This window comes from Geotrypetes seraphini, chromosome 1, assembly GCF_902459505.1.
Source record: "Geotrypetes seraphini chromosome 1, aGeoSer1.1, whole genome shotgun sequence".
NCBI lineage: Eukaryota > Metazoa > Chordata > Amphibia > Gymnophiona > Dermophiidae > Geotrypetes > Geotrypetes seraphini.
In genome coordinates this window covers 521,946,823-521,972,767 of record NC_047084.1, presented here as the reverse complement: position 1 = coordinate 521,972,767, position 25,945 = coordinate 521,946,823, and the positions used below count along the sequence as shown (strand labels likewise).

At 44.4% G+C, this 25,945-nt stretch overlaps 1 protein-coding gene across 1 annotated transcript in view; it reads right to left on the bottom strand.

The window, feature by feature from the left end:
* Positions 1-25,945, bottom strand: part of ALDH7A1 (aldehyde dehydrogenase 7 family member A1) — a 117,751-nt gene extending 91,806 nt beyond the window's left edge. The window contains exons 1-2 of the mRNA XM_033928987.1: positions 25,447-25,945; positions 4,425-4,478 (exon numbers count right to left, since the gene is read on the bottom strand). Coding sequence (XP_033784878.1) covers positions 4,425-4,478; positions 25,447-25,638 — 246 coding nt within the window. The 5' untranslated portion in view covers positions 25,639-25,945. The remainder of the gene's footprint in view (positions 1-4,424; positions 4,479-25,446) is intronic.

The window sequence follows — 25,945 nt, the reverse complement described above, 5'->3', positions numbered from 1 at the left end:
GCTCAGTCTGTAAAACTCAACTAAGGACAGTTATACAACTCGATGCCAATCACCACCAGTTATAGCTAATTATCAGATAATGCCAATTAGCAACTATTTTAACAATTACACTTGCAACTTCATGAGTTTCATTACAAATTTGTACTAAGAATTTACATGCACCCCTCTACAGCAAAGAAAATGGGGCATCTCACCGATAGAAAACATCTAAAAAAGTATCATGTCATGGAAGGTACACTCAAGCATTGTATAAAGGAATGCCCTATGATTTGGGGATTTTGGAAAACATTGTGGTTGCATCTGGGTCAAATATATGATCTGACCTTTGAAGCCACCCTTCACAGAAGTTTGTTGGATCTTATGAACGACAATGTGGAAGAGGTGTGGGATGTCCTCTATGCTTCTATGTAAAACGTGTTTGGTGGCTAAGCGATGAATCCTATTACAGTGACTTAAGGACCTTTGTGCTATATTGAAACCTGATGCATGAACTGACGTGTATGGATAAATCCACTGTTGTTAATACAAGTTTGCTTGCCAAAAAGCATTTCCTAAAATTTTGGGACCCTTAATGGCGTGTGCTCATTCTGCATTATTGCATGCTCTGTCAGACTGCAGGGAGTGGATGCCGAGTTGAGTTATAGGGAGGGGGTAATCATAGGAGAATGAGGTTCATATAGAGTCAATGTTTGCGAGATTAGATAGAGGATTTTAATATAAAGGCAGTTTGAGAGGTGGCTTGACATTGAAAAGTCCTTTCATGAATCTGGAAACCACAGAATGAGCAGAGAGGGGTTTCCCTTCTATAGGCTGATGGAAAGCAGCAATTGCACCAAGATGGACTCAAATGGATGTAGATTTGAGTCCTGATTGGGATAAATGCAACAGGTAATCCAAAACTGAAGACAAGGAGGTAGATTGAGGCTCCTTGTGATGAATGGTGCACCAAGCAGAAAACCTAGTCCATTTCTGGTTGTAACATTGCCTAGTAGTAGGCTTTCTGGAAGCCTCTAAAATGTCCTTGACAGATTGAGAGAACTGTAAATTGGCAGTTATGTTGAAAGGTACCAAGCTGTCAGGTGCAGAGACTGCAGGTTGGGATGAAGCAAAGATCCCTGACTCTGTGTAAGCAGAGACGGAAAAACAGGTAGAAGAAATGGCTCCCTGCTGCTGAGTTGAAGTAGAAGGGTTGTCTGGGCCACCGAGGAGCTATCAGAATTATGGTGACATGTTCATGTTTGAGTTTGACGAGTGTCTCGAGAATGAGAGGAAATGGAGGACATGCATACAGAGACCGATTCGTCCATTCCAGAAGAAAAGCATTTGCCTCCAGACAGTGAGGAGAGTATATCCTGGAGCAGAACTAAGGCGTTTGTTGTTGTGGGGAGATGCAGAGATCTATTTGAGGAGTTCCCCACTGAGAAAAAATGTGATGGAGAGGCGACGAATTGAGCGTCCATTCGTGAGGTTACAGAAGACAACTCAATTTGTCCACCAGTTTTTCTCTCCTTGAATGTAGATCGCTTTCAGAAAGGTGTTGTGAAGAATTTCCCAATTCAAAACCTTCTGAGCTTCCTGGCAAAAAGGGAGAGATCCTGTTCCTCCCTGCTTGTGGACGTAGTACATGGCAACTTGATTGTCTGTATGAATGAGGACTACTTGATAGCGAAGAAGATGCTGAAAAGCTTTGAGACACTGAAAATTGCGCTGAGTTCCAACAGATTTATGCGACACCGACGATCTGTGCTAGACCAATGTCCTTGAATACAAAGACCATCGAGATGAGCACCCCCCCCTAAGCGTAGGTCGAGTAATCTGTCATGAGGATCTTCTGATGAGGGGGTGTTTGAAACAGTAAATCTCTAGAGAGATTGGAAGAGAACATCCACCACTGTAATGTGCTGAGAGAGTGGGTCGAAAGCCTGAGCCCACTGAGATGCCAGGGTCCACTGAGGTGAAATCTGGCAAAAGGAGTCATGTGAAATGTAGAGGCAATGTGACCTAGCAGAACCATCATGTGTCTTGCTGAGAGTGCAGTGAGGGATGATACTTTTTTACAAAGTTGAATGAGAGCATCCTGACATTGTTGTGGAAGGAATGCTCTTAGTTGCACAGTGCCCAGTACAGCTCCAATGAACTGCAGAGTCTGAAAGGGCTGTAGCTGGGATTTCGGAAAGTTGACTTCAAAACCCAAACTTTGGAGGAACCAAATAGTCCACTGAGTCGTTGAATCTTTGATGAGCTAGTCATCCAGGTACAGGAAAACCTGAAGACCATGATTGCGCAGAGCTGCTGCTACCACCACTAGGCACTTGGTGAAAACTCTGGGAGATGATGCCAGGCCGAAGGGTAGCACTCTGTACTGAAAATGATGATTTCCCACCCGAAATCTGAGAAACTTGCAAGAGGCTGGATGAATGTGGATGTGTGTGTATGCCTCTTTGAGATCCAGAGAACATAACCAATCGTTGTGATCTAAAAGGGGATACAAGGTTGCTAGAGACAGCATCTGAAATTTTTCTCTGACAAGAAATTTGTTGAGAGCTCCGAGATCCAAAATAGGTCACAGATCTCCCGTCTTCTTCAGGACAAGGAAGTAACGGGAGTAAAACCCCGTGCTCTGCTGTTCCAGGGGAACTTCCTTGATGGCACGGAGACGAAGCAGAGCTTGAGCTTCCTGAAGAAGAAAGGTGGTCTGCGACGAATTGGAAGGATACTCTCTTGGGGAAGATCTGGTGGAACCTGGATGAAGTGAAGAGAGTAACCTTCCCCGATGATACTGAGAACCCAGAGGTCAGATGTAATGAACTCCCATTGTTGGTAAAAATGATGGAGACAACCCCCAATAGGGAGAGGAGAGGACAGAGGCAGAATGATTGAGGTTATGCTCTGTGTTAGATGGTCAAAAAGACTGAGAGGCCTTGGGATGCAGCAGGAGTCTGAGGTTTTTGCTGCCGTTGCTGTTGCAGACTCCACTTTGATCCAGAGTCCCCAAAAATGGCAAAATTCAAAGCTACTTAATCTCAGGAATAAGACATGGTTTTCATCAGGTCTATTTTAATAATGGCATATAGACTTTACCAACAAAAGAAAAAAAAAAGTGAGGACGGAATCAAAGAAAAAGAAAAAAAGTGAGCACACTTTACTTCCAGGAATGTGTCCAAATCTTTTTAAACACTCCAATTACATTAACTACTTTTATCACTTGCTCTAGCAATGAAACAAGTTTGAGTTTAACTATACATTGAGTAATAAATATATTTTTCCTATTTGTTTTAAATGTACTACTATGTAACTTCATGAAGTGTCCCATAGCCTTTATATTTTTTGATAAACAACTGATTTGTATTTAGCTATTCCGCTACCTTCAGGATTTTATAAACGTCTATCATATCTCCCCTTCAGGTCTCTCTTCTCAAAGCTTTTCCTTGTATGAGAATCCTTCCTTCCCCTTAATCATTCTAATTGCCTTTTTCTATACCTTTCCCAGTTCTACTACATCGTTTTTAAGAAGGGGTGACCAGAATTTCACACAATATTCAAGATGTATTCTCACTAGTTCTCTTTCTGTAACTGTCAGCAAGATCCTCAGTTTTGGCTGTCCCCAATTTCTGCCCCAACCCTATGCACATATTCCAACTATCCTCCTTCATTCATTACCCCTTGAGGCAACACAAACTTTCTCCAGCCCCACCCAAGACGCATGCTTCCCAACCCCCCAAATCCTGGAGGTACAACCCAGCCAACTTGCTCCAGCCCCATCCTATGGCACCCCCCCCCTCAGCAGCTTGCTTCAGTACTCAATTCTGCAGTAGACCACCCCTCATTTTGCTCCACCCAATGATACATACCATCATCCCATGATGTGGTAAGAGGCAGTGGCAAATGGCTGTACATTGAGCCACATCCTCCTCTGCCATCCTGGGCCTGACTGCTCATTTGAACTGCACGGAATGCCATACAGCAGCATGTTTTTGAAGGTAATTATATACCACCCTTCAGTTTTACAATGAGATACCTAGGACTGCAGAGAAGGAGGACACAGCCAATGTGCAAACTGTTTGCCTCCTCTTGCTGCACAAACATGATTATGAGTGGTGGGTAGGGGTCTGAGAGAACCACCACCATTATTTGCAAAGAATTATGTGGAGGTGATGAATTCAGTGCAAAACTATGCAGTGTGAAGAAATGTTCTATATATCCGAGACCTCCTTAGCTAGAGTAGAATAGGCATATTGTACAAGTCAAATAGTCCTTTATCTGTCAGCATGGACATCTATGGAATGCATCTAGGCTGAAATAAAGATCTCCTCACAGGCAGAAGGTTTTAACGAGAGAATAAAAATGAATACAACATACACTTACTATTTTGTGGAAATCTTTTCTTCCAGAGGTAGGTGGAAAAGTAAATATAAAATCCTTACCTGTCGAACTCTTGCTATTGGTTCATTATTAGCTGGACAATACGATGTAATAACCTAAAAAAAAGGAAGAGATTTGTACAACTACTGGCGGTATCATATAGAAACAAATCACTATCATGGAAGAATTATCTTCTCAAAAACAAAATCAATTATACTGCAAGCTTCTAAAAAGGACACAAACAATCTGGATCATGGCATGCTTGGCCAGTCATTTCCTTTATTCATTACATAAAATTTTAAGATATGTTACAAATCATATGATGCGACCAGGAAGAGAGGATGACATTCTAATTTTCCAGGTCACAGGTTTACATCTGTGTTGCTCTTTGAACCACCCAGCATAAATTTTACAAAAAACATTCTCAGTCTCAGTTTACAGACCCATTACAAAAAGGGGGGGGAGGGGGGGGGAAAAAAAGAAGTGTCTACTATGGCACCAAACCATGGCAAAGATAAGGGCAAAGCAAAAATCTCATGAGTCAAAAATGGGGGATCACTCCATGGAAACTTGATCTACTTTGACAAGTACAATTATATCTGAACTAGCCAAGGAAGTTGTTGACACACTAGAAGCTACATTTAATGGGAAGATAGACAATTCATAAAACATTTGAGAATCTTAATGTACAGATGACAAAAATCAAAGAAAGCATGATCAGGCCTAGACAATGGGCAAGACAGGGCCATCTGAGGTCACTGAATTTTTTCTCAAAATACAGCAAATCTACACAACAACAAAAGATTTGGAGAACTGCTTCTGCAAGATTACTGACCTACCTGAAACAATTAGAATAAGAATATGAATAGCCTTAGTGGGTCAGACTAATGGTGTATCTAACCCAGAATTCCATTTTCATGATACCCAATCTAGGTCACAAGTACCAACACCTGGGCAAGCAGTGGCTTCCCCCAAGTCTATCTCAACAGCAGACTATGGATTTTTCCTCATGAACATAGCCAAACCTTTTTTAAAACCAGCTACGTTAACCACTCTTACCACATCCTCTGGCAATGCATTCCAGAGTTTAGTTATTCTCAGTGAAAAAAAAACATTTTCTCCTATTGGTTTTAAAAGTATTTCCCTGTAACTTTGAGTGTCTCCCTACTCTTTGTAATTTTTGATGAAGTAAAAAAGCTTTGAAGCTTTTTGGAAAACTGTCTGCCAAGTGAGCTAGACCTAGGCCTAGCAGATCATCTTAAGAAGCTGAGTATGAGAAGAATACAGACACTAGGGTTCAAAAAGACCAAACCAGCAGATGTGCAGCATCATTGCCAAGCAGTACAACTTTATAAGATTATCTTCTTAATGAGCAAAGGTTTTTCTGCATATAAAGTTTTATATAAACATAGGAGGAGGCTTTTATATAATTATATAGCTGCATATAGGTGTATAAGTAGGGATACTGTACAGGAGTTCTTGGGCATGAAATCTGATGTTTTTGGGTCTTGCTGTGGCTTGCAATGCCCCCCAAAATGGGAGGCTCTGCAGTCTAGAAACTTTAATAGAAGGCGGACAGGTTATACTTTGATTATTATGTATATGAATAGGATGGAGGTTTGGCAGCCTCTACATTACAGATCAGCTCCCATATTCAGCACTTCCATACATATCTATCTGCAAGGCATCCCTCACTTGGGGAACACATTTCAATGATTACTTTAAAAACTTAAGAGGCTCATTTTCAAAGCGCTTAGAGAAAGTACCATAGAAACCTTTGGTACTTTGTGTGTCTAAAGGCTTTGAAAATGAGCCCCTTGATATCACATTATGCTAGCCAAGAAGTGTTATATCCCTGACTACAGAGTAACTTTTTCTTTTTGGGAGAATCTTGTAAGCATGAAAAAGGGGCCAAAACTGGGTCTGTGTATTAGATCTCCTACACCTATTTGATCACGTATGAATTGGTGGTCTATTTAAGGAAGAGAGCAGCAGTGTTGTTCAAAGTACTTAAGTAAAAATAAATGTATATTTTAATACTTAAGTAAAAGGTACAGTACAGAACACATTAAAAAATTTACTTAAGTGTAAGTAAAACATGTTATTGCCTTATATAATACTTTTTTTAATAAATTTTTTATTTTTCAAAATATACAAAGTATACAAATAATTATTATAAATATGCAAATATAAATATATGCAAATATACAAAAGATAACTTACACATGAAACAGACTAGTTATATATAATACTTTTTGAGTAAAAAGGACCATAACTATTGTTAAAGCAAAGTTGATTGAATTGCTTTACAATTCAATCAACTTTGCTTTTAGTAAAACTAAATTTTTGAAAATGTCTGTCACTCATGCGAGTGTACGTGTAAATTATTAATCCAGCACAGCTGAAAAGGTTTTCAACAATTGCACTAGCACAAAGTGTATTGTCCAGTCTGATATATGATTTTACTGTGACATAACCTCAGGAAAGCATTGGTAAGATGTGTATCCTGGAGCACTGCAAGTATTGGTTCCCATATTACAAAAAGGGCAATTACAGGTACTGAATAGATTTGATGTGGGCATATTGTATATTTTGGAGGACCTCTCTTTTAGGCCTATGGATACTATGAAGACCCAGAGGACAGTAGACTCTACACCAGTGGTTCCCAAACCTGTCCTGGAGGACCACCAGCCAGTCAGGTTTTCAGGATAGCTCTAATGAATATGCATGAAAGACATTTGCATGTAATGAAGATGATAGGAATGCAGATCTGCCCCATGCATATTCATTAGGGCTATCCCAAAAACCTGACTGGCTAGTAGTCCTCCAGGACAGGGTTGGGGACCAATGCTCTACACCATCACTGGCATACTTGGAAGATAAATAGTTTAGTACAGTGTTTCTCAAGTATCCCCTTGCCAGTCAGGTTTTCAAGATATCCACAATGAATAGGCATGGAAAAGATTTGCATACAATGGAGACAATGTATGCAAACCACTCTCATGTCTATTCATTGTGGATATCCTGAAAACCTAACTGGCAAGGGGATACTCCAAGACCGACTTCAGATGAAACACTGGTTTAGAAAAGATACTATATTGTGTAACGTATACTGCAAACAATTATATCCATCTATCAAAGAAGTTGATGAAATATAAAGGATCTACTGTATAACAGTGATGGGGGTAGAGATTATCCTCTATTTGACAAGTCTGCTAGTTTCCCTCAGCTAAAACTAATGAAACCAAAGGGATTCCTTACATCTGAAAAGCATTAGACTTGGTAGGTACTTGCAGAATAGAGATTGCACCCAAAAGTTTGGAAGGAAAGAGGAGGTTCTGCTGTTGGGAGATTTCAACCTGCCGGATGCGGACTGGAATGTTCCGTCTGCGGAATCGGAAAGAAGTAGGGAGATTGTGGATGCCTTTCAAGAGGCTCTGCTCAGACAAATGGTGACGGAACCCACAAGGGAAAAAGCGATATTGGATCTGGTCCTCACAAATGGAGAGAGTATCTCTAATGTTCGAGTGGGTGCTCACCTGGGTAGTAGCGATCATCAAATGGTTTGGTTTGATATAACGGCTAAAGTGGAGAGCGGCCGCATGATACTTAAAGTCCTAGATTTCAAACGTACGGACTTTAATGCAATGGGAAAGTACCTGAAGAAAGAGCTGTTAGGATGGGAGGACATGAGAAGTGGAAAGACAGTGGTCTAAGCTGAAAGGAGCGATAAAAATGGCTACGGACCTTTTTGTGAAGAAAATCAATAAAAACAAGAGAAAAAGGAAGCCTATATGGTTCTCCAACCTAGTGGCTGAGAAAATAAAGGCAAAAGAGTTGGCGTTCATGAAATATAAAAAAAACCAAGAAGAGGAGAGCAGAAAGGACTACAGGGTGAAACTGAAAGAAGCCAAGAGAGAGATACATTTGGCGAAGGCACAGGCGGAAGAACAAATGGCTAAAAATGTAAAAAAGGGAGATAAAAATTTTTTCAGATATATTAGTGAAAGGAGGAAGATAAAAAATGGAATTGCTAGGCTAAAAGATGCTGGGAACAAATATGTGGAGAGTGATGAGGAGAAAGCAAATGTGCTAAACAAATACTTCTGTTCTGTGTTCACAGAAGAAAATCCTGGAGAAGGACTGAGATTGTCTGGCAAAGTTACACGAGAAAATGGAGTAGATTCTGCGCCGTTCACGGAGGAGGGTGTTTATGAGCAACTTGAAAAACTGAAGGTGGACAAAGCGATGGGACCAGACGGGATCCATCCCAGGATACTAAGGGAGCTCAGAGAGGTTCTGGCGAGTCCTATTAAAGACTTGTTCAACAAATCTCTGGAGACGGGAGTGATTCCTGGGGATTGGAGGAGAGCGGATGTGGTCCCTATTCATAAAAGTGGTCACAGGGATGAAGCAGGAAACTACAGGCTGGTGAGCCTCACTTCAGTTGTTGGAAAAATAATGGAAGTGTTGCTAAAAGAAAGGATAGTGTACTTCCTTGAATCTAATGGGTTACAGCAGTGATTCCCAACCCTGTCCTGGAGGAACACCAGGCCAATCGGGTTTTCAGGCTAGCCCTAATGAATATGCATGAGAGAGATTTGCATATGATGGAAGTGATAAGCATGCAAATTTGCTTCATGCATATTCATTAGGGCTAGCCTGAAAACCCAATTGGCCTGGTGTTCCTCCAGGACAGGGTTGGGAACCACTGGGTTACAGGATCCGAGGCAACATGGCTTTACAAAAGGTAAATCGTGCCAAACGAACCTGATTGAATTTTTTGATTGGGTGACCAGAGAGCTGGATCGAGGACATATGCTAGATGTAATTCACTTGGATTTCAGCAAAAGCCTTTGATACAGTTCCTCATAGGAGGCTGTTGAACAAACTTGAAGGGCTGAAGTTAGGACCCAAAGTGGTGAACTGGGTCAGAAACTGGCTGTCGGACAGACGCCAGAGGGTGGTGGTTAATGGAAGTCGCTCGAAGGAAGGAAAGGTGACTAGTGGAGTCCCTCAGGGTTTGGTGCTGGGGGCCAATCCTGTTCAATATGTATGTGAGTGACATTGCTGAAGGGTTAGAAGGAAAAGTGTGCCTTTTTGCAGATGATACCAAGATTTGTAACAGAGTAGACACCGAAGAGGGAGTGGAAAATATGAAAAAGGATCTGCAAAAGTTAGAGGAATGGTCTAATGCCTGGCAACTAAAATTCAATGCAAAGAAATGCAGAGTAATGCATTTGGGGATTAATAATAGGAAGGAACCGTATATGCTGGGAGGAGAGAAGCTGATATGCACGGACGGGGAGAGGGACCTTGGGGTGATAGTGTCCGAAGATCTAAAGGCGAAAAAACAGTGTGACAAGGCAGTGGCTGCTGCCAGAAGGATGCTGGGCTGTATAAAAAGAGGCGTAGTCAGTAGAAGGAAGAAGGTGTTGATGCTCCTGTACAGGTCATTGGTGAGGCCCCACTTGGAGTATTGTGTTCAGTTTTGGAGACCGTATCTGGCGAAAGACGTAAGAAGACTTGAGGCGGTCCAGAGGAGGGCGACGAAAATGATAGGAGGCTTGCGCCAGAAGACGTATGAGGAGAGACTGGAAGCCCTGTATATGTATACCCTAGAGGAAAGGAGAGACAGGGGAGATATGATTCAGACGTTCAAATACTTGAAGGGTATTAACGTAGAACAAAATCTTTTCCAGAGAAAGGAAAATGGTAAAACCAGAGGACATAATTTGAGGTTGAGGGGTGGTAGATTCAAAGGCAATGTTAGGAAATTCTATTTTACGGAGAGGGTGGTGGATGCCTGGAATGCGCTCCCGAGAGAGGTGGTGGAGAGTAAAACTGTGACTGTTCAAAAAAGCGTGGGATGAACACACAGGATTTAGAATCAGAAAATAATATTAAATATTGAACTAAGGCCAGTACAGGGCAGACTTGCACGGTCTGTGTCTGTGTATGGCCGTTTGGTGGAGGATGGGCAGGGGAGGGCTTCAATGGCTGGGAGGGTGTAGATGGGCTGGAGTAAGTCTTAACAGAGATTTTAGCAGTTGGAACCCAAGCACAGTACCGGGTAAAGCTTTGGATTCTTGCCCAGAAATAGCTAAGAAGAAAAAATTAAAAAAAAAAAAAAAAAAAAAAATTTAAATTGAATCAGGTTGGGCAGACTGGATGGACCATTCAGGTCTTTATCTGCCGTCATCTACTATGTTACTATATGTTACTATGTTATATCCCTATATCAAAAGCCAATAGATTACTTGTTAATATCTAGGAATTATTTCTCCTAAGTCTCTAAATCTAAAAAAGTGGCCCATTTGAATTTTTTTTTACAATACTCCCATATGGATTGATTTGGAAAGTTATGATCCCAAATTACTACTACTACTACTAAGTTCTACAGCACTGCTCGATGTATGCAGTAACAAACACATAAGAGACAGTCCCTGCTCAACAGAGTTTACAATTAATTCAAAACAGACAGAAGACAAATAAAAGATTAGGGAGGTACATTTATCATAGGAATGATTAAAATAACACGGATACTGAACAAGTGATCCACATATCTGACATTGCTGCATGGATGTCTCACCGCCATTTAAAACTGAACATGGCCAAGACTGAGCTTCTTATCTTTCCCCCTAAACCCACCTCTCCTCGTCCCCCATTCTCTATTTCTGTGGATAACACACTCATCCTCCTGTTTCATCTGCTCGCAACCTTGGGGTCATCTTTGACTCTTCTCTCTGTGAAAATCCAATAGACTGCTAAAGCTTCTTGTTTCTTACTCTATAATATCACCAAAAATCCATTCTTTTCTTTCTGAGCACACTATCAAAACGCTTAACACATCGCCTCACACCTAGATTACTCCAACTTGCTTTCTCGCAGGTCTTCTACTAAACCATCTCTCTTTCCTTCAATCTGTTCAAAATTCTGCAGCACAACTTATATTCTGCCAGTGTCGCTACACTCACATTAAGCCTCTTCTCAAGACTCTTGATTGGCTCCCTATCCATTTCTATGTATAGTTCAAACACCTCTTATTGACTTACAAGTGCATTCAGTCTGCCAACTCCTCAGCATCTCTCCTCTCCTATATTCCTCCCTGAGAACTTCATTCATCGGGTAAGTTTCTTTAACTGTACCCTTCTCCAGACTCCATCCCTTCTATCTTGCTGCACCATATGCCTGGAATAGACTTCCTGAGTCAGTACATCAAGCTCCATCTCTGGCTGTATTCAAATCTGTAAACTCTGTCGAGCAGGGACTCTCTCTTATATGTTTAATGGACAGAGCTGCATACATCTAGCACCGCTATAGAAATGATAAGTAGTAGTAAGTTAATAAAACCAATAAAGACTATTGTATGGAGATGATGAGGAGAACAGACCCTCGGGAGAAACATTGTGTTAATGAAACATGACTTACAATGAGACCTATGAACTGTGCATAGCATGCATTTCTTTCAGCACAAATAATACTTCTGCAAGAGAACTTCATCTTTGCCCTAAAAGCTGACAATTATCTGCTGATTTTTAACACTTAATAGCTGTTCTATTAAGGAATTTCCAAGAAATGCATGGGTCACAAGAAAGCCACAATAACAGGTCAAGATGACATATACTGCAGGTAAAACTTCTGACAACTGAAATTAAGCTTAAACAAAAGGACAGATCAGTAGAGGAGGGAGGGGCTCACCCTCAGGGATCACTAACCTTAGTATTAAGAATGCACTGTCAGGGGAAATAGGGAAGTCGTATTTGACACCAAGCTTCGTTATGACTCAGTTGCTGTTATGTGTAAATCATGCAATCATTAAAAATGATAAAGTGTGGAAAGCAAATTGAAATTAAGTATGTAATTAGTAACTATGTAGTACCATATATACTCAAATATAAGTCGAGACCCCATTTCCCCCCCCCAAAAAGGAGGAAAAATAGTTGACTCGAATATAAGTCAGGGGCTTAATATTCAAGTGCCATGCCCTGCCAGAATCTGCACCCAGTGTCCCCTCCGTCATGCCTTCCCCTGCAAGGTTCTGCACTCAGCCCCACTCCCTGCCAAGTTCTGTACCCAGCCCCCTTCCCTGCCAGGCTCTGAATACTCTCCCCCCTCCCTGCCAGGCTGTGAACACTGTCCCACCTTCCTTCCCTATACCCTCTTCCCCTAAAAAGAGCCAACCTCATCAGTGATGTCACAATGGCTTGATTGTCCCGTACTCCCCTCTGCCCTCTAACCCAACCAGCAGATTAACCCTTCCCCTTCACTGAAACCAACTCGTGGCAGCCTATCAAGGAGCGGTGCAGGATTTCAGTGCGGGATACACGCTGGACCACCAGGGAACAGGTACGCAAGGGAGGGTGGTAATTATTAGTGTCGGCCGGGGCAGGAGGGATCCCTCCTGTCCCGGCCTAAGGCAGGCCTGCAGGAAGTCCGGGAGGGTTTCAGGTGGGCACTGGAGGATGACCAAATATAAACCAGGACCCCCATTTTTGGGCCAATTTTTTGGCCCCCAAATCCCGGTTTATATTAGAGTATATAGTACTCTGTACCCCAGGCTCCTAGGCTTGGGGATAAAAGGTCAAGCATAATAGCTGATTGTTATAATGGACTGGGCACCTCAAACGTACCAGTACTCAGAGTGTTTTTTCCCTCCGTTAGGCTCACCTGCTGTTACTTTGTCCTTTCTTTGGATCATATATTTTGTAAGCTGACTTCTGATTACTATTAAGCCTACCTATATTTTACAGCAATTGAGTTGTTGGTGTGAGGTCATTTAAATACATTGGAGGATTTGCAGTGTCCTTCAATTCCCCAAAGTATTACACATCTTAATTTTGAAAAGTAGCCCACGCAGAATTAAAGGGAGATATTACTGCTTACATGTTCAAGAAGAAAGAAATGCCTGTATCTTAAAATCTCCATCCAACTAGCTTGGTCTTCTCCCCAGGACCTTTTCAACGGGCATGCCACCCAGCTGATTTTACTAACCACCCACTTAATCCAAAGAATTGATATTGCACAGTAATCCTTCCCCACAATCTCTGGGGAGATTATACAACATATTTATGACCACACTAAAAATTGATCATTCTCGGACTTGGGGACTGGTTCTTTTCGTATGCAGATGATTATTTTCTATTAATTCCTGTGGATCTGAACAAGCAAACATGACTACCATACTGTCCAGAGCGTTAACTAAAGTGCAAAAATGGTCAGTAAGGGCCAGATTCTCTCGTCGGGACACCGAAAGTTAGAAACATAGAAACATAGAAGATGACGGCAGAAAAGGGCTATAGCCCATCAAGTCTGCCCACCCTACTGTCCCTTCCTCTTAAGTCTATACCTAGTGACTATTTATTTAGATTGACTCTCTTAGGGATCCCCTATAGGCATCCCATTTATTTTTAAAGTCCCATTTATTCTTAAAGTCCAACACGATGCAGGTCTCGATCATCCCATCAAGTCTGCTTACCCATCCTCTTAAGTCTATACATAGCGACTGATGTTCCCGTTCAACCCTCATAGGGATCCCACATAGGTATCCCATTTATTCTTAAAGTCCAGCACGCTGCTGGCCTCGATCACCTGCGCTGGAAGCTCATTCCAACAGTCAACCACTCTTTCTGTGAAGAAGTACTTCCTGATGTCGCCATGAAATTTCCTGCCCCTGAGTTTGAGCGGATGCCCTCTGGTGACAGAGGGTCCCCTGAGAAAGAAGATATCATCTTCCACCTCGATACGTCCTGTGATGTATTTAAAGCATCCTACCACCATCTAACAATTGTTTTAATTGGTGCTAAACGATGAGGTAATTGACCGCATTTAAAAAAAATAAATATGTCATTGAAGAGGTTGGCATTATTCTTTTGGCCTAAACAAAATGGAAGATGAAAAGTGCCCATATGTGGAGAGTGAGGCATCTGAGTGCCCCATCTGTGACTTTTGTACGTGCAAAGAAGCAAATAACCTGGTTGAAATTGGATAAACTATAGTAGTAGCACAGAGAAATTGAGATAAACAGAAAAGAGCAAATAGAAACAAAACTGAGATAACGCCCACCCGACAGACATCTGTTGACGAGATATTACTGCCAGTATGCAAAGGGGATATAAAAGACCAGTGCTGAATGGACAGAGTTAGGACTCTCTGTGCCTTGTTTCACTAAGGTCTCACCTAGGTGGACAGGGTGTAAGCGACTCCTCCTGGTACAAAACTGTGCTGTTATTTGCATTTGTTCAATGCTGCATTGTTTTGTACTTGCTTAATCTGTTTAAATAAAATTAAATCAACTTTTCTGTATCAGTCCATCTGTGTGGTCTCCTTTGTTGGAGGACTGAAACTGTCCTTCAGTAAATTACAAAAAAAAACAAACAAACCACAAAACGTGCCGCTACGCAGTTTCCGGGACCAGCACCTAGGTCTCTGACGGCATAGTGATGCTGAAGCCTGGAAGTGGGGGTGATGCCAGACTTCAGAATCACTATGCGTCACTGGCCATGATTCTGATGGGACCCTAGGCCTGTGAAACCCTAGCCTAGCATAGGGTCCTGTCAAGCCACCATTTTGGAAGCAGTGCCTGTCAACAATTCATACATGGCAGGTGCCCGTTTTGTAGGTGCCTGCTGCAGAAGGCGCCATTCCAGAATCAGCCCCTTAGATACCATCTCAAACTAACACTGGAAAAAAAAAACCATCTACTATTGATTTGACAATGGCACTAGCTTCAACATTCAGAAATCCTCACAAGTTCTGGGATTCTCTTTAGACAGTTTGTTGAGTTTTGAACACCATGTGAGCAATTTAGTCCGGAAATCCTCTCTTTCCCTACAGAAGTTAAAGAGGATCAGAGCCTACTTCTTCCAACAACACTACAAAGATACAAGTACAAATGACTTTACTGTCTATACTGGACTACTGCAATGCATTACTTTCAGGAATTTCCATGAAACTAATGAAAGAACTCCAGTTGATACAAAACACAGAAGCAAAACTCATATTACAAATCAAGATTTCATCATGTCACACTACTGCTCATAGAGCTCCACTGGCTACCGATAGAAAAGTGAATGGAATTCAAACTATGCTGCTTTAGCATTCAAAACACTACATGATGATACTCCTAATAGCTTCCCCAGATTGATGGAACTATTAGGTAGATCTGCTAATCATCGTAACTCTGACCATTTGATCCTCTCATTCCCAACTCTGAAAGGCATAAAATATAGGGTAGGCCACAGAAAAGTAGCCCACCTCCGGCGATAGTATGACAAGATGAACGAGCAAGTGGATTGTTTTTATTCCCACAAGTTACAACAGATGGTGAAAGTGGGCCCCAAAACAACAAAAGAACCAGAGGTCCAACTTTGTCTGCAGTGAAAAAACAGACCAGAGCAAACAAACCAAAACTGCAGACTTGTACACGGTGCAGGCAAATTTTATTTTGACAAATAAATCTTAACTAAAAACCTTTTACCAGACGGGGGACCCAACACGGTCCGTGTTTCTGACAACCTTCATCAGGGGTCCTAATAGGTACAAATACAATATTAAAACAACCATATAAAAATTAAGATAATAAAAGTGCTATATATGAATATTGTATGTTTTGATGATCCTACTTATATTTAAGATAGGTGTTTAAGAAAAAGAATTATAGATGTGTGGAAAGAAAAAATGGGTAAGAAAGAAAGGAAGAGAGAAAATTCATGCATAGTAAAAATGTATACATAAATATAAAAATATTTGAATTTAAATATGCATAAACATGTTGAATGTGAAAAGCAAATGAATATAGAGTAAGACCAAGATTAACCAAGTGTGAGAGAAAGGGTGAAATGTAGAACAATATAGGAGAAGGTAAATATCCTTGAAATGTGATAAAGACAGAGAACAAGAATTAGAAAAAGAGAAAAATAGAATTATATTATAAATAATCAATACATACCATGGTAATAAAGGTAAAAAGAAAAATATCACAAAAAGAAGCCTGGAAAAATAGCTATCAAGGAACATAAAGAAGAGACATATAAACATGGAATAATCTTAAACATATATCATAAATAAAAAAGTAAATACATGAATAAGAATAAACAAAACTTAACAAAATGTAATATACAACTTGGTGATAAACAAACAAACATCATGAATTTCATTATAAATTTTACAGTAATTTAGAAACCAACGATACATATCAAGTGATGTCTGTAATTTACAATGGAAAACAACACAGCCAATAGACAATTTGAAATGCCCACCACATTAAAAATGTAAATGGTGTGAGATATAAAAGGAAAGTGGGCCCCATTCAGGTCTATGCACCTTTGGGCACGACGGATCATGTTGGCCAAAACTGCTTGGACCTCTTCAACAGTGATGCTGCAGATAGTGTTCGTAATGTTTTCCTTGAGTTCATCCAGGGTATGTGGATTGTTGGTGTACACTTTCTGCTTTAAATTTGCCTACAGATCAAACCGGGGAATGTGGTGGCCATAACCCCTTGTTCACAGTTTGCTCCTCTATAAACAGTTCATGAACTCGTACAGTGAGTCGCATGAAGTGTGGCATGCTGCCTCATCTTGTTGGAAAAAGCAGTACATATTTTCTTCTGGTGTTAGTAGAGTGTAAAATTGTTCAAACATGTTCAGGTAAACCGTGGTATTCACAGTTGATTTGAAGAAAATTGGGCCCACTAGGTGTGTTCCTGACACCATAGAAACATAGAAACATAGAAATAGACGGCAGATAAGGGCCACGGCCCATCCAGTCTGCCCACCTCAATGACCCTCCCCTACCTTTCTCTGTGAAGAGAACCCACATGTCGATCCCATTTTGTCTTAAAATCGGGCACGCTGCTGGCCTCAATCACCTGAAGTGGAAGGCCATTCCAGCGATCCACCACTCTCTCGGTGAAAAAGTACTTTCTGGTGTCACCATGCAGCTTACCTCCCCTGAGTTTCCATGGATGCCCTCTTGTAGCCGTGGGACCTTTGAAAAAGAAGATATCTTCTTCCACCTCGATACGGCCCGTGAGATATTTGAACGTCTCGATCATGTCTCCCCTCTCTCTGCGTTCCTCGAGAGAGTATAGCCGCAACCTATCCAGCCGTTCCTCGTACGGGAGGTCCTTGAGTCCTGAGACCATCCGGGTGGCCATTCGCTGGACCGACTCCAGTCTCAGCACATCTTTGCGGTAATGAGGCCTCCAGAATTGCACACAGTATTCCAGATGGGGTCTCACCATGGATCTATACAATGGCATAATGACTTCAGGCTTATGATTGACGAAACCTCTACGTATACACCCTATGATTTGTCTAGCCTTAGATGAAGCCTGTTCCACTTGATTGGCAGTCTTCATATCTTCACTGATGATCACCCCTAAGTCCCGTTCTGCTACAGTCCTTGCTAGGATCTCGCCATTAAGGGTGTAAGTTTTGCATTGGTTTTGGCTGCCAAGGTGCATGACTTTGCATTTTTTGGCATTGAAACCTAGTTGCCAGATCCTAGACCAGCGCTCCAATAGGAGTAGGTCGTGCTTCATATTGTCGGACATTGAGTTTTTGACCGTTGCACTCCTTTCTACTACATTGCATAGTTTGGCGTCATCTGCGAATAACGTTATTTTACCTCGAAGCCCTTCTGCCAAGTCTCTTATAAAGATATTGAACAGGATCGGGCCCAAGACCGAGCCCTGCGGCACTCCACTGATCACCTCCGTCATTTCAGAGGGGGTGCCATTTACCACCACCCGCTGACGCCTGCCTCCAAGCCAGTTCTCAACCCATTTTGTCAAAGTGTCACCCAATCCTATAGAACTCATTTTGCTCAACAGCCTGCGATGTGGTACGCTATCGAAAGCTTTGCTGAAGTCTAAGTACACAATGTCCAGGGGCTCCCCAACATCCAGCTTCCTCGTCACCCAGTCAAAGAAGCTGATCAGGTTGGATTGGCAGGATCTCCCCATAGTAAATCCATGTTGACGGGGATCCCGTAGATTCTCCTCGTCCAGGATCGTATCCAATTGACGTTTGATTAGAGTTTCCATCAGCTTGCTCACTATTGATGTGAGACTCACCGGTCTATAGTTTGCAGCCTCCATTCTGCAACCTTTTTTGTGGAGTGGGATGACGTTAGCCGTTTTCCAGTCCAACGGGACTATACCCGTACTAAGGGAGAGATTGAAAAGCGCGGACAGTGGTTCCGCCAAGACATCACTTAACTCCCTGAGCACCCTGGGGTGTAAGTTGTCTGGCCCCATCGCTTTGTTAACCTTGAGTTTAGACAGCTCACAGTAGACACTGCCTGGCGTAAACTCGAAGCTACTAAATGGGTCTACTGGACTATCCCTTGTCTGTAGCAGAGGGCCAGATCCCGGCTCCTCGCGGGTGAAGACCGAACAGAAGTATTCGTTTAAAAGTACAGCCTTTTCCGAGTCCGCTTCTATATAGTTCCCGTCTGGTTTCCTGAGGCGTACTATCCCGCCTGTGTTTCTGTTTCTGTCGCTAATATACCTGTAAAAGGATTTATCGCCCTTCTTGATGTTCTTCGCTAACGTCTCCTCGTTTCGGAATTTGGCCTCTCTAACTGCTGTTTTGACGGCTCTTGCCTTGGCCAGGTAGTCTTCTCTCGAGTCCTGATTCCCTGATTGTTTGTAATAAATGAACGCCCTTTTCTTCTCTTTTATGAGGCCCGAGATCTCCGCAGAGAACCACTGTGGCCTATTGTTCCTTCGCCGTTTACTTACTGATTTTATATATCGGTTGGTTGCCTCCTGTATGGTATCTTTCAGAGCTGACCACATTTCTTCTACGTTATCTGTTACCGCTTGGTTTTGTAGCGCTTGATGGATGAATTCCCCCATGCCCTCGAAGTTGGCGTCCTTGAAGCTTAGGACCTTGGTCAATGTGTTAGATTTGGCGAACCCCTTTTTGAGATTGAACCATACCATATTATGGTCACTGGAGGCCAACGCTTCGCCCACTGAGACCTCTGTGACACTTTCGCCATTGGTAAGTAACAGATCCAGTATTGCCTGCTCCCTTGTTGGCTCCAGTACCAGTTGTTTCAGTCTTGCTCCCTTCATAGAGTTCAATAGCCTCCTGCTGCTGCTGGATGCAGAGGAAAGTGTGTTCCAATCCACATCAGGCATATTGAAGTCACCTAACAGTACTGTATCCCCTCGCAAGGTGATATTCTCTATGTCTCCGATCAATTCCATATCCAGGTCCTCCTGTTGTCTTGGGGGTCTGTATATTACGCCTAGATACAGGCATTTGTCTTTCCCCCTGGCCAAATTTACCCAAAGGGATTCCCCTGTGTACCTGACATCTGCAATTCTGGTTACTTTAATGTCATCTTTAGTATATAGTGCTACACCTCCTCCCATCTTGCCCTCCCTGTCACGGCGAAGTAAATTGTAGCCTGGTATGACCATGTCCCATCCGTGGGAGTCCGTGAGCCAGGTCTCAGATATCACCACCACATCCAGGTCAGCGTTCCTCATTTCAGTCTCTAATTCTAGGATCTTGTTGCCCAAACTGTGGGCGTTGACGTACATGGCTTTCCATGTCGCATGTTCGCTTTTAGTCCTAGTTTTAATGTGAGCATCTACCCCAGACACAGAAATGTGTGTACCCTGTGGGGGAATTCCCACTTGAGCTATTTGAACTTTTTTGGTACAATTTGCAAGGTGTGTACCCTCCCTAGACCCCGAATAACAACATGTACCCACCCCAGACTCGGAAATGTGTGTACTCGCCCCAGTCCCGGACCTAGAATTTCGGTATCCACTTACCCCAGTCTCCAAAAAGTGTTGGCAGCCTAGCTCGCCAGGTGGGTTGATTGAGCCTGTACCCTCCCCCAACTTACCTAGTTTAAAGCCCTGTGAAGTAGGCGGGCTAGTCGGTGTCCTAGGACGTTCTTCCCTCTTCTGGTCAGGTGTAGCCCGTCTGATCCTTGTAGTCCTTGTAGCGCCTCTCCATGGTGCAGAAACCCGAAGTTCATCTCCTTGCACCATCCTCGCAGCCAGTCATTAGCCCTCTGGATGCGCTCATCCCTGGCTCTACCTTTGCCCCTCACTGGGAGGATCGAGGAGAAGACCACCTGCGCTTCCATCCTCCTCAGCTTCTCACCCAGGGCTCTAAAGTCTTCTTGTACGCTCTCCTGGGTGTTCCTGGCAGTGTCATTTGTTCCAACGTGGATGAGAAGCATAGGGAAATGGTCCTGGGGCTTGATGAGTCTGTCCAGGCAAGCGGTTACATCCCGAATCTTGGCCCCCGGCAAGCAGCAAACCTCTCTTGATTGTAAGTCTGATCTGCAGATTGGTCCCTCGGTGCCCCTCAGTAGCGAATCACCGATCACCACCACTCTTCGCTTCTTAGGAGTGGGCCGACCTGTTGTCTCCGGAACTGGGGCCTTCTGCTGAACCTCGTTGACAGATACTTCCTGTAGTAGCTGGAATCTGTTCTTCAAGGTGATTTGCGGGGTTGATGTAGAACAGCCCTGTATGTGAGAGAAAGAAACAGAAGATGAGGAAGGTCTTCTGTGTTTTCCTGTGGAGGAAGTTACCAGCTGCCAGGAGTCAGCGTCACCAGTCTCCTCCTGTATTCCGGTGGTTGGTCTCAAGGTAGCAGGATTGGTTGCTGGCTTGGTTGCTTTGGGTGTGGTGGGTATGGGTTCCTGATTGGTGATCTGGGACAGCTCCTGGATGACTCCGTCGATGAAGGTCTCGTCGTCACGAATGCTTCGTAGGCGCTGGACCTCCTCTCTCAGGTTCCTTAGCTCCAGCAAAAGGCTGTCGTCTAGCTGCTCCGTTGCTTCCGTCTGTGTGGAGACTGTAGACAACTTTGTGGGGGGGGGGATGGCCTCGGTCTGTACAGAGACCTCTGCACTTCGTCCTGGTTTCCCCTCTGTCTGTACGAGTACTGTAGCCACCCCCTGGATACCCTCGGTGACTGGACAACCTGACTTGATTGAAGTCTTGTTGCTTCTGGTCCTTCCTGCCATAATAAAAACAAAAAAAAAAAATGTTTGTTTGTTAAGGCTGCCTGTTTACCAGTGGGCTAGAAGGGGCTGCCTGATTGAAAGGTATGAGGATAGAGTGGTCAGCCTGGTTAAATGTTTGAGGATAGAGTGATTGGTGAGGTCTGCCTGGTTAGTGTGAAGGTTTTAGGTGCTTGCTGGTTAGGTAGAAAGTTAAAGGATTTGGTAGAGTTGGAAGTTAGACTGAGGTTAATTAGCTAGCCGCGCGCCGAACGGCCGTGCGCCGTTGGCTCCCTGCCTTTCAAGGGGGAGCCCGGGCTCCGAAGCGACCTCTGACGCGGTGGGGGGTGGGCGGAGCTTACTCTCGCCGCTGCCCCGTTCAAGTTTCTGCCTCTCCTCGCTGCCTTCCTAGCTCTGCTCTGCGACCCGGCTTCCTCCCCTGTGCTTCCTGGTCCTGCCTTCTCTCCTGCAAGTAAGCAAGAGAAGAAGTTAGTGGTCCTGAACGCCGCCACGGTCTGCTTCGTGCTCTGGCTCCCTGCCTTTTAAGGGGGAGCCCGGGCTCCGAAGCGACCTCTGACGCGGTGGGGGGTGGGCGGAGCTTACTCTCGCCGCTGCCCCGTTCAAGTTTCTGCCTCTCCTCGCTGCCTTCCTAGCTCTGCTCTGCGACCCGGCTTCCTCCCCTGTGCTTCCTGGTCCTGCCTTCTCTCCTGCAAGTAAGCAAGAGAAGAAGTTAGTGGTCCTGAACGCCGCCGCGGTCTGCTTCGTGCTCTGGCTCCCTGCCTTTTAAGGGGGAGCCCGGGCTCCGAAGCGACCTCTGACGCGGTGGGGGGTGGGCGGAGCTTACTCTCGCCGCTGCCCCGTTCAAGTTTCTGCCTCTCCTCGCTGCCTTCCTAGCTCTGCTCTGGGACCCGGCTTCCTCCCCTGTGCTTCCTGGTCCTGCCTTCTCTCCTGCAAGTAAGCAAGAGAAGAAGTTAGTGGTCCTGAACGCCGCCGCGGTCTGCTTCGTGCTCTGGCTCCCTGCCTTTTAAGGGGGAGCCCGGGCTCCGAAGCGACCTCTGACGCGGTGGGGGGTGGGCGGAGCTTACTCTCGCCGCTGCCCCGTTCAAGTTTCTGCCTCTCCTCGCTGCCTTCCTAGCTCTGCTCTGCGACCCGGCTTCCTCCCCTGTGCTTCCTGGTCCTGCCTTCTCTCCTGCAAGTAAGCAAGAGAAGAAGTTAGTGGTCCTGAACGCCGCCACGCACCAAACACCAATTTTCTGATCGTGAAGTGGTGTTTCATGAGTTAAGTGGGAATTTTCAGTGGACTAGTACCTCATATTCTGGGAATTTATGTGACCTGATAAATGAAACCAAACTTCGTCCGTCATAGTACAGCGATGGGTCCAAATGTCTGTCAGCAATCATAGTCAACAACCATGTGCATAATTTATGCATTTAGCTTTGTCTGGCTCTTTCAGTTCCTGCACACATGTTATCCTGTACGGTTTGAGGTTCAGAGATTTCAGCGCTCGCCGACACGTTGTTTGTGATACACCAACTTGCTGAGAGAGTCTTTGAGATGATTTTTGGGGACTAACTGCAATCCACTGCCAAATGTCATGGACAACTTCAGGTGTCCAGACTGATGGAGGCCCCAATTTCTTTATGTCTGCAACAAAGCCAGTTTTACACCATTTCCAAATCAGACTCTGAATACAATGTTTAGCTGGTGGTTTTGTTCCTGGGTACTTGTTGGCGTAGGACTCTTGAATTTCCTTAATCGATCTGCTTTGCACATAGGCTTCCACAATCACTATTCGCTATTCCAGGGAGAACACCATCTTTCTGGTACCGGTATTAGAGGCGGGCTACTTTTCCATGGCCCACCCTGAAGAAGACACCTCTTAGCAAATCATTTAACTACCAAATTGCAAAAGTATGGAACTCACTCCTCATCAAAATTCATGCAACCACTGTATATGCACTGTTTCGCAAAAATCTGAAAAGAAGTCCCTGTTAGGGGTCTAAGAAAACTCAGGAGCAGATTCTCAAAACTAAATCTGCCTTTAGCATGCTCATTAAATCGGTTCCAGCCAGTTTAGCGTGCATGTATTTTAGTGGTGGATCAGCTTATTGAGGTCTTTTCCGAGTTTTCTAGCAGTCGCCGATACTGCCATGCAAATGTAATACAACAATGTCATTAATATTAAAATGATCCCTCCGAGTAATTCTCTATAATCGCTAAGTGATTCTCTAATCTTGTGCCACATTTGTGGCCAAAATTTGCCAACAGGTCTCAGCAGTTGCCTTATTTTCTGATCAGTGCCTAAGCGCTGATTGGCTCAGGCACTGACAGGAATGTAAGGTTTCACAGCGCAGACACTCCCGTCACGCAGGAGATGCCCACTCTCTCCTGCCACGTTGCACAATAGCCTGATACTACTAACTTCCACCTCCCCTCCCCTACAGTGAGAGATATGCCTACTCTCTCCTGTCACCAAGCAATGCACCCCTTCCCCCGACACCCCCTGGCAGTGGGAGAGATGCCCACCCAACACCCCCCCCCAGCAGTGGGCAAGGTGCCCACTCCCTCCTGCCGCCAACGTCAAGTGACCCCCCACCTGACACACACACCCCCGGCAGTGGGAGAGATGCCCACTCCCTCCTGCCGACACACAACACCCCACCCCCCTACACCTCCATGTGCCTCTGACAACCCCCTTCCCCTTTATCTTACTTATGATGGCTGGCCAGAGGGATGTCTACTCCCTCTGGCCAGCAGGTCCGCCTCTTCAAAATGGCGAGCCTTCTCCTCCCCGATGCCTCCTGGGATGCACCAGGCAGGGGCCTGAGACTCTGATTGGCCCAGGTTGTTTAAGGCTCCTCCCATAGGCATCTGGGCCATTCATATCCTTAGGCCCCACTCCAGATGCACCAGGGGAGGAAGGCCCGCCATTTTGAAGATGTGGGCCTGCTTGCCAGAGGGAGTAGACATCTTTCCAGCCTGCCATTGTAAGTAAGGTAAGTGGGAGGGGTCGGGTGGTCATCAGAGGCACAGGGGGGTGTTGGTGAGCTGCATGGCAGCAGGTGGGAATGGGCATCTCTCCCGCTACCGGGGGGAGTATTGGGTGGGAGGGTTGTTTGACGGCAGGACAGGAGAGAGTGGCTATCTCTCCTGCTGTCGGGGGGGGGGGTGCATTGTTTGGCGGCAGGAGAGAGTGGGCATCTCTCCCACTGCCAGGGTGTGTGTGTCAGGTAGGGCTTACGTGACTTAAGCAGCTTGATTTGTTGGGGAGGTTTGGGGGAGGGTTGCATTTATTCTGCGCATGTGCCCATCGTTATCACCAGTGATAGGCACATGCAAATTTAGTGAACCTTCACTACTCTGCACCAACCTCATATGCATGAGCATTTTTTTGGAGAATGACTCACTGTTTTTAAATTGCTACAATAACAGCTGTGACAGCGGCTCATCGGTTTTTAATGCAAATTTTTGATAATCTAGCCCTCAGACTTTGTAACATATTACTATGGAGTTTATCTTATCGGATAGGCTGGTCTTTATCTAATGTCTACAATGTTACTATGTGCCTGCCACATACTTTCTAGCAAGGATGGGCAAGAACAATTTTTAAAAAAAAAGAATCTTAAAGATAAAACTTAAGAAATCAATATTCACCAGGCCACCAACCAGTTCAAGTTATCACATCTGGATAAGTCTATCAGTTAATATAACAAGGGAAAGATGTCCTCTAAAAGTTATGCAAGATATTTGGTCTATGAGGGTGAGCTCTTTGGAGGGGTTCCTTGTTCATCTCAGTTCTGTGCTTATTACTATACAAATAGTAGAGATTCCTCTGAGGAACAGCTGGGGTCACTGTCCTCAGACGACAGCAGGCCCACTGCTTTACTGTTAATAGGCAAAGATTTTTACAACTTACAGTGTTGTTATAGTCACTTATATCAGTTCCAGCTTTTACCCTCTGCGAAATATGAGCAATCGGGACAAAGGGAAAGCTGCAATTGTCACTCATATTGGCTAATGCCACCTATACAATAAAAGGACCTGGTCTCCCCAGCGTGATGAGCCCATTTACAGAGCCGCCCAGAAGATCCGCTTACCTCGCCGCGGCCGCTCCAGCCCCCGTTGTACACGCCGTCATTCTCCTCCTGCAACCCCAGCTGCTTCAGCCAGGCGTACTCGGGCTGGGAGATGAGCAGAGACATAGTGCGGGCGGCAGCACTGCGACAGGGTCTAAGGAAGCGGCCGCTAAGCAATACAGGCCGGCACCAAGAGACGCAAGAAAGCAGCATGTCAACTGGAGGACCCACCGGCAGAACCCGCAAATGCAGAACCCTCGCACACGATTGGTGGATTGCGACACCGCCTCCCAGTTGGGCACACGGGATTGGAAGGTTCGGCCTCGCGAGCCTACCTCCTTCTCTTCGGCTCGGGCGTCTCGCGGAGCTCTGGTAGTGTCCGGGGCTTTTTAAGGCACAAACATATGCTGGTTGTTTCTAGCTTCCTGAGGGGAGTGAGACAGAAGCCTGATTTTTAAAGCGTCTCTCCCATTCTTTCTCAATGAAGGGAGGAGGGGTGGCGAAGCTTACTACATAGGTC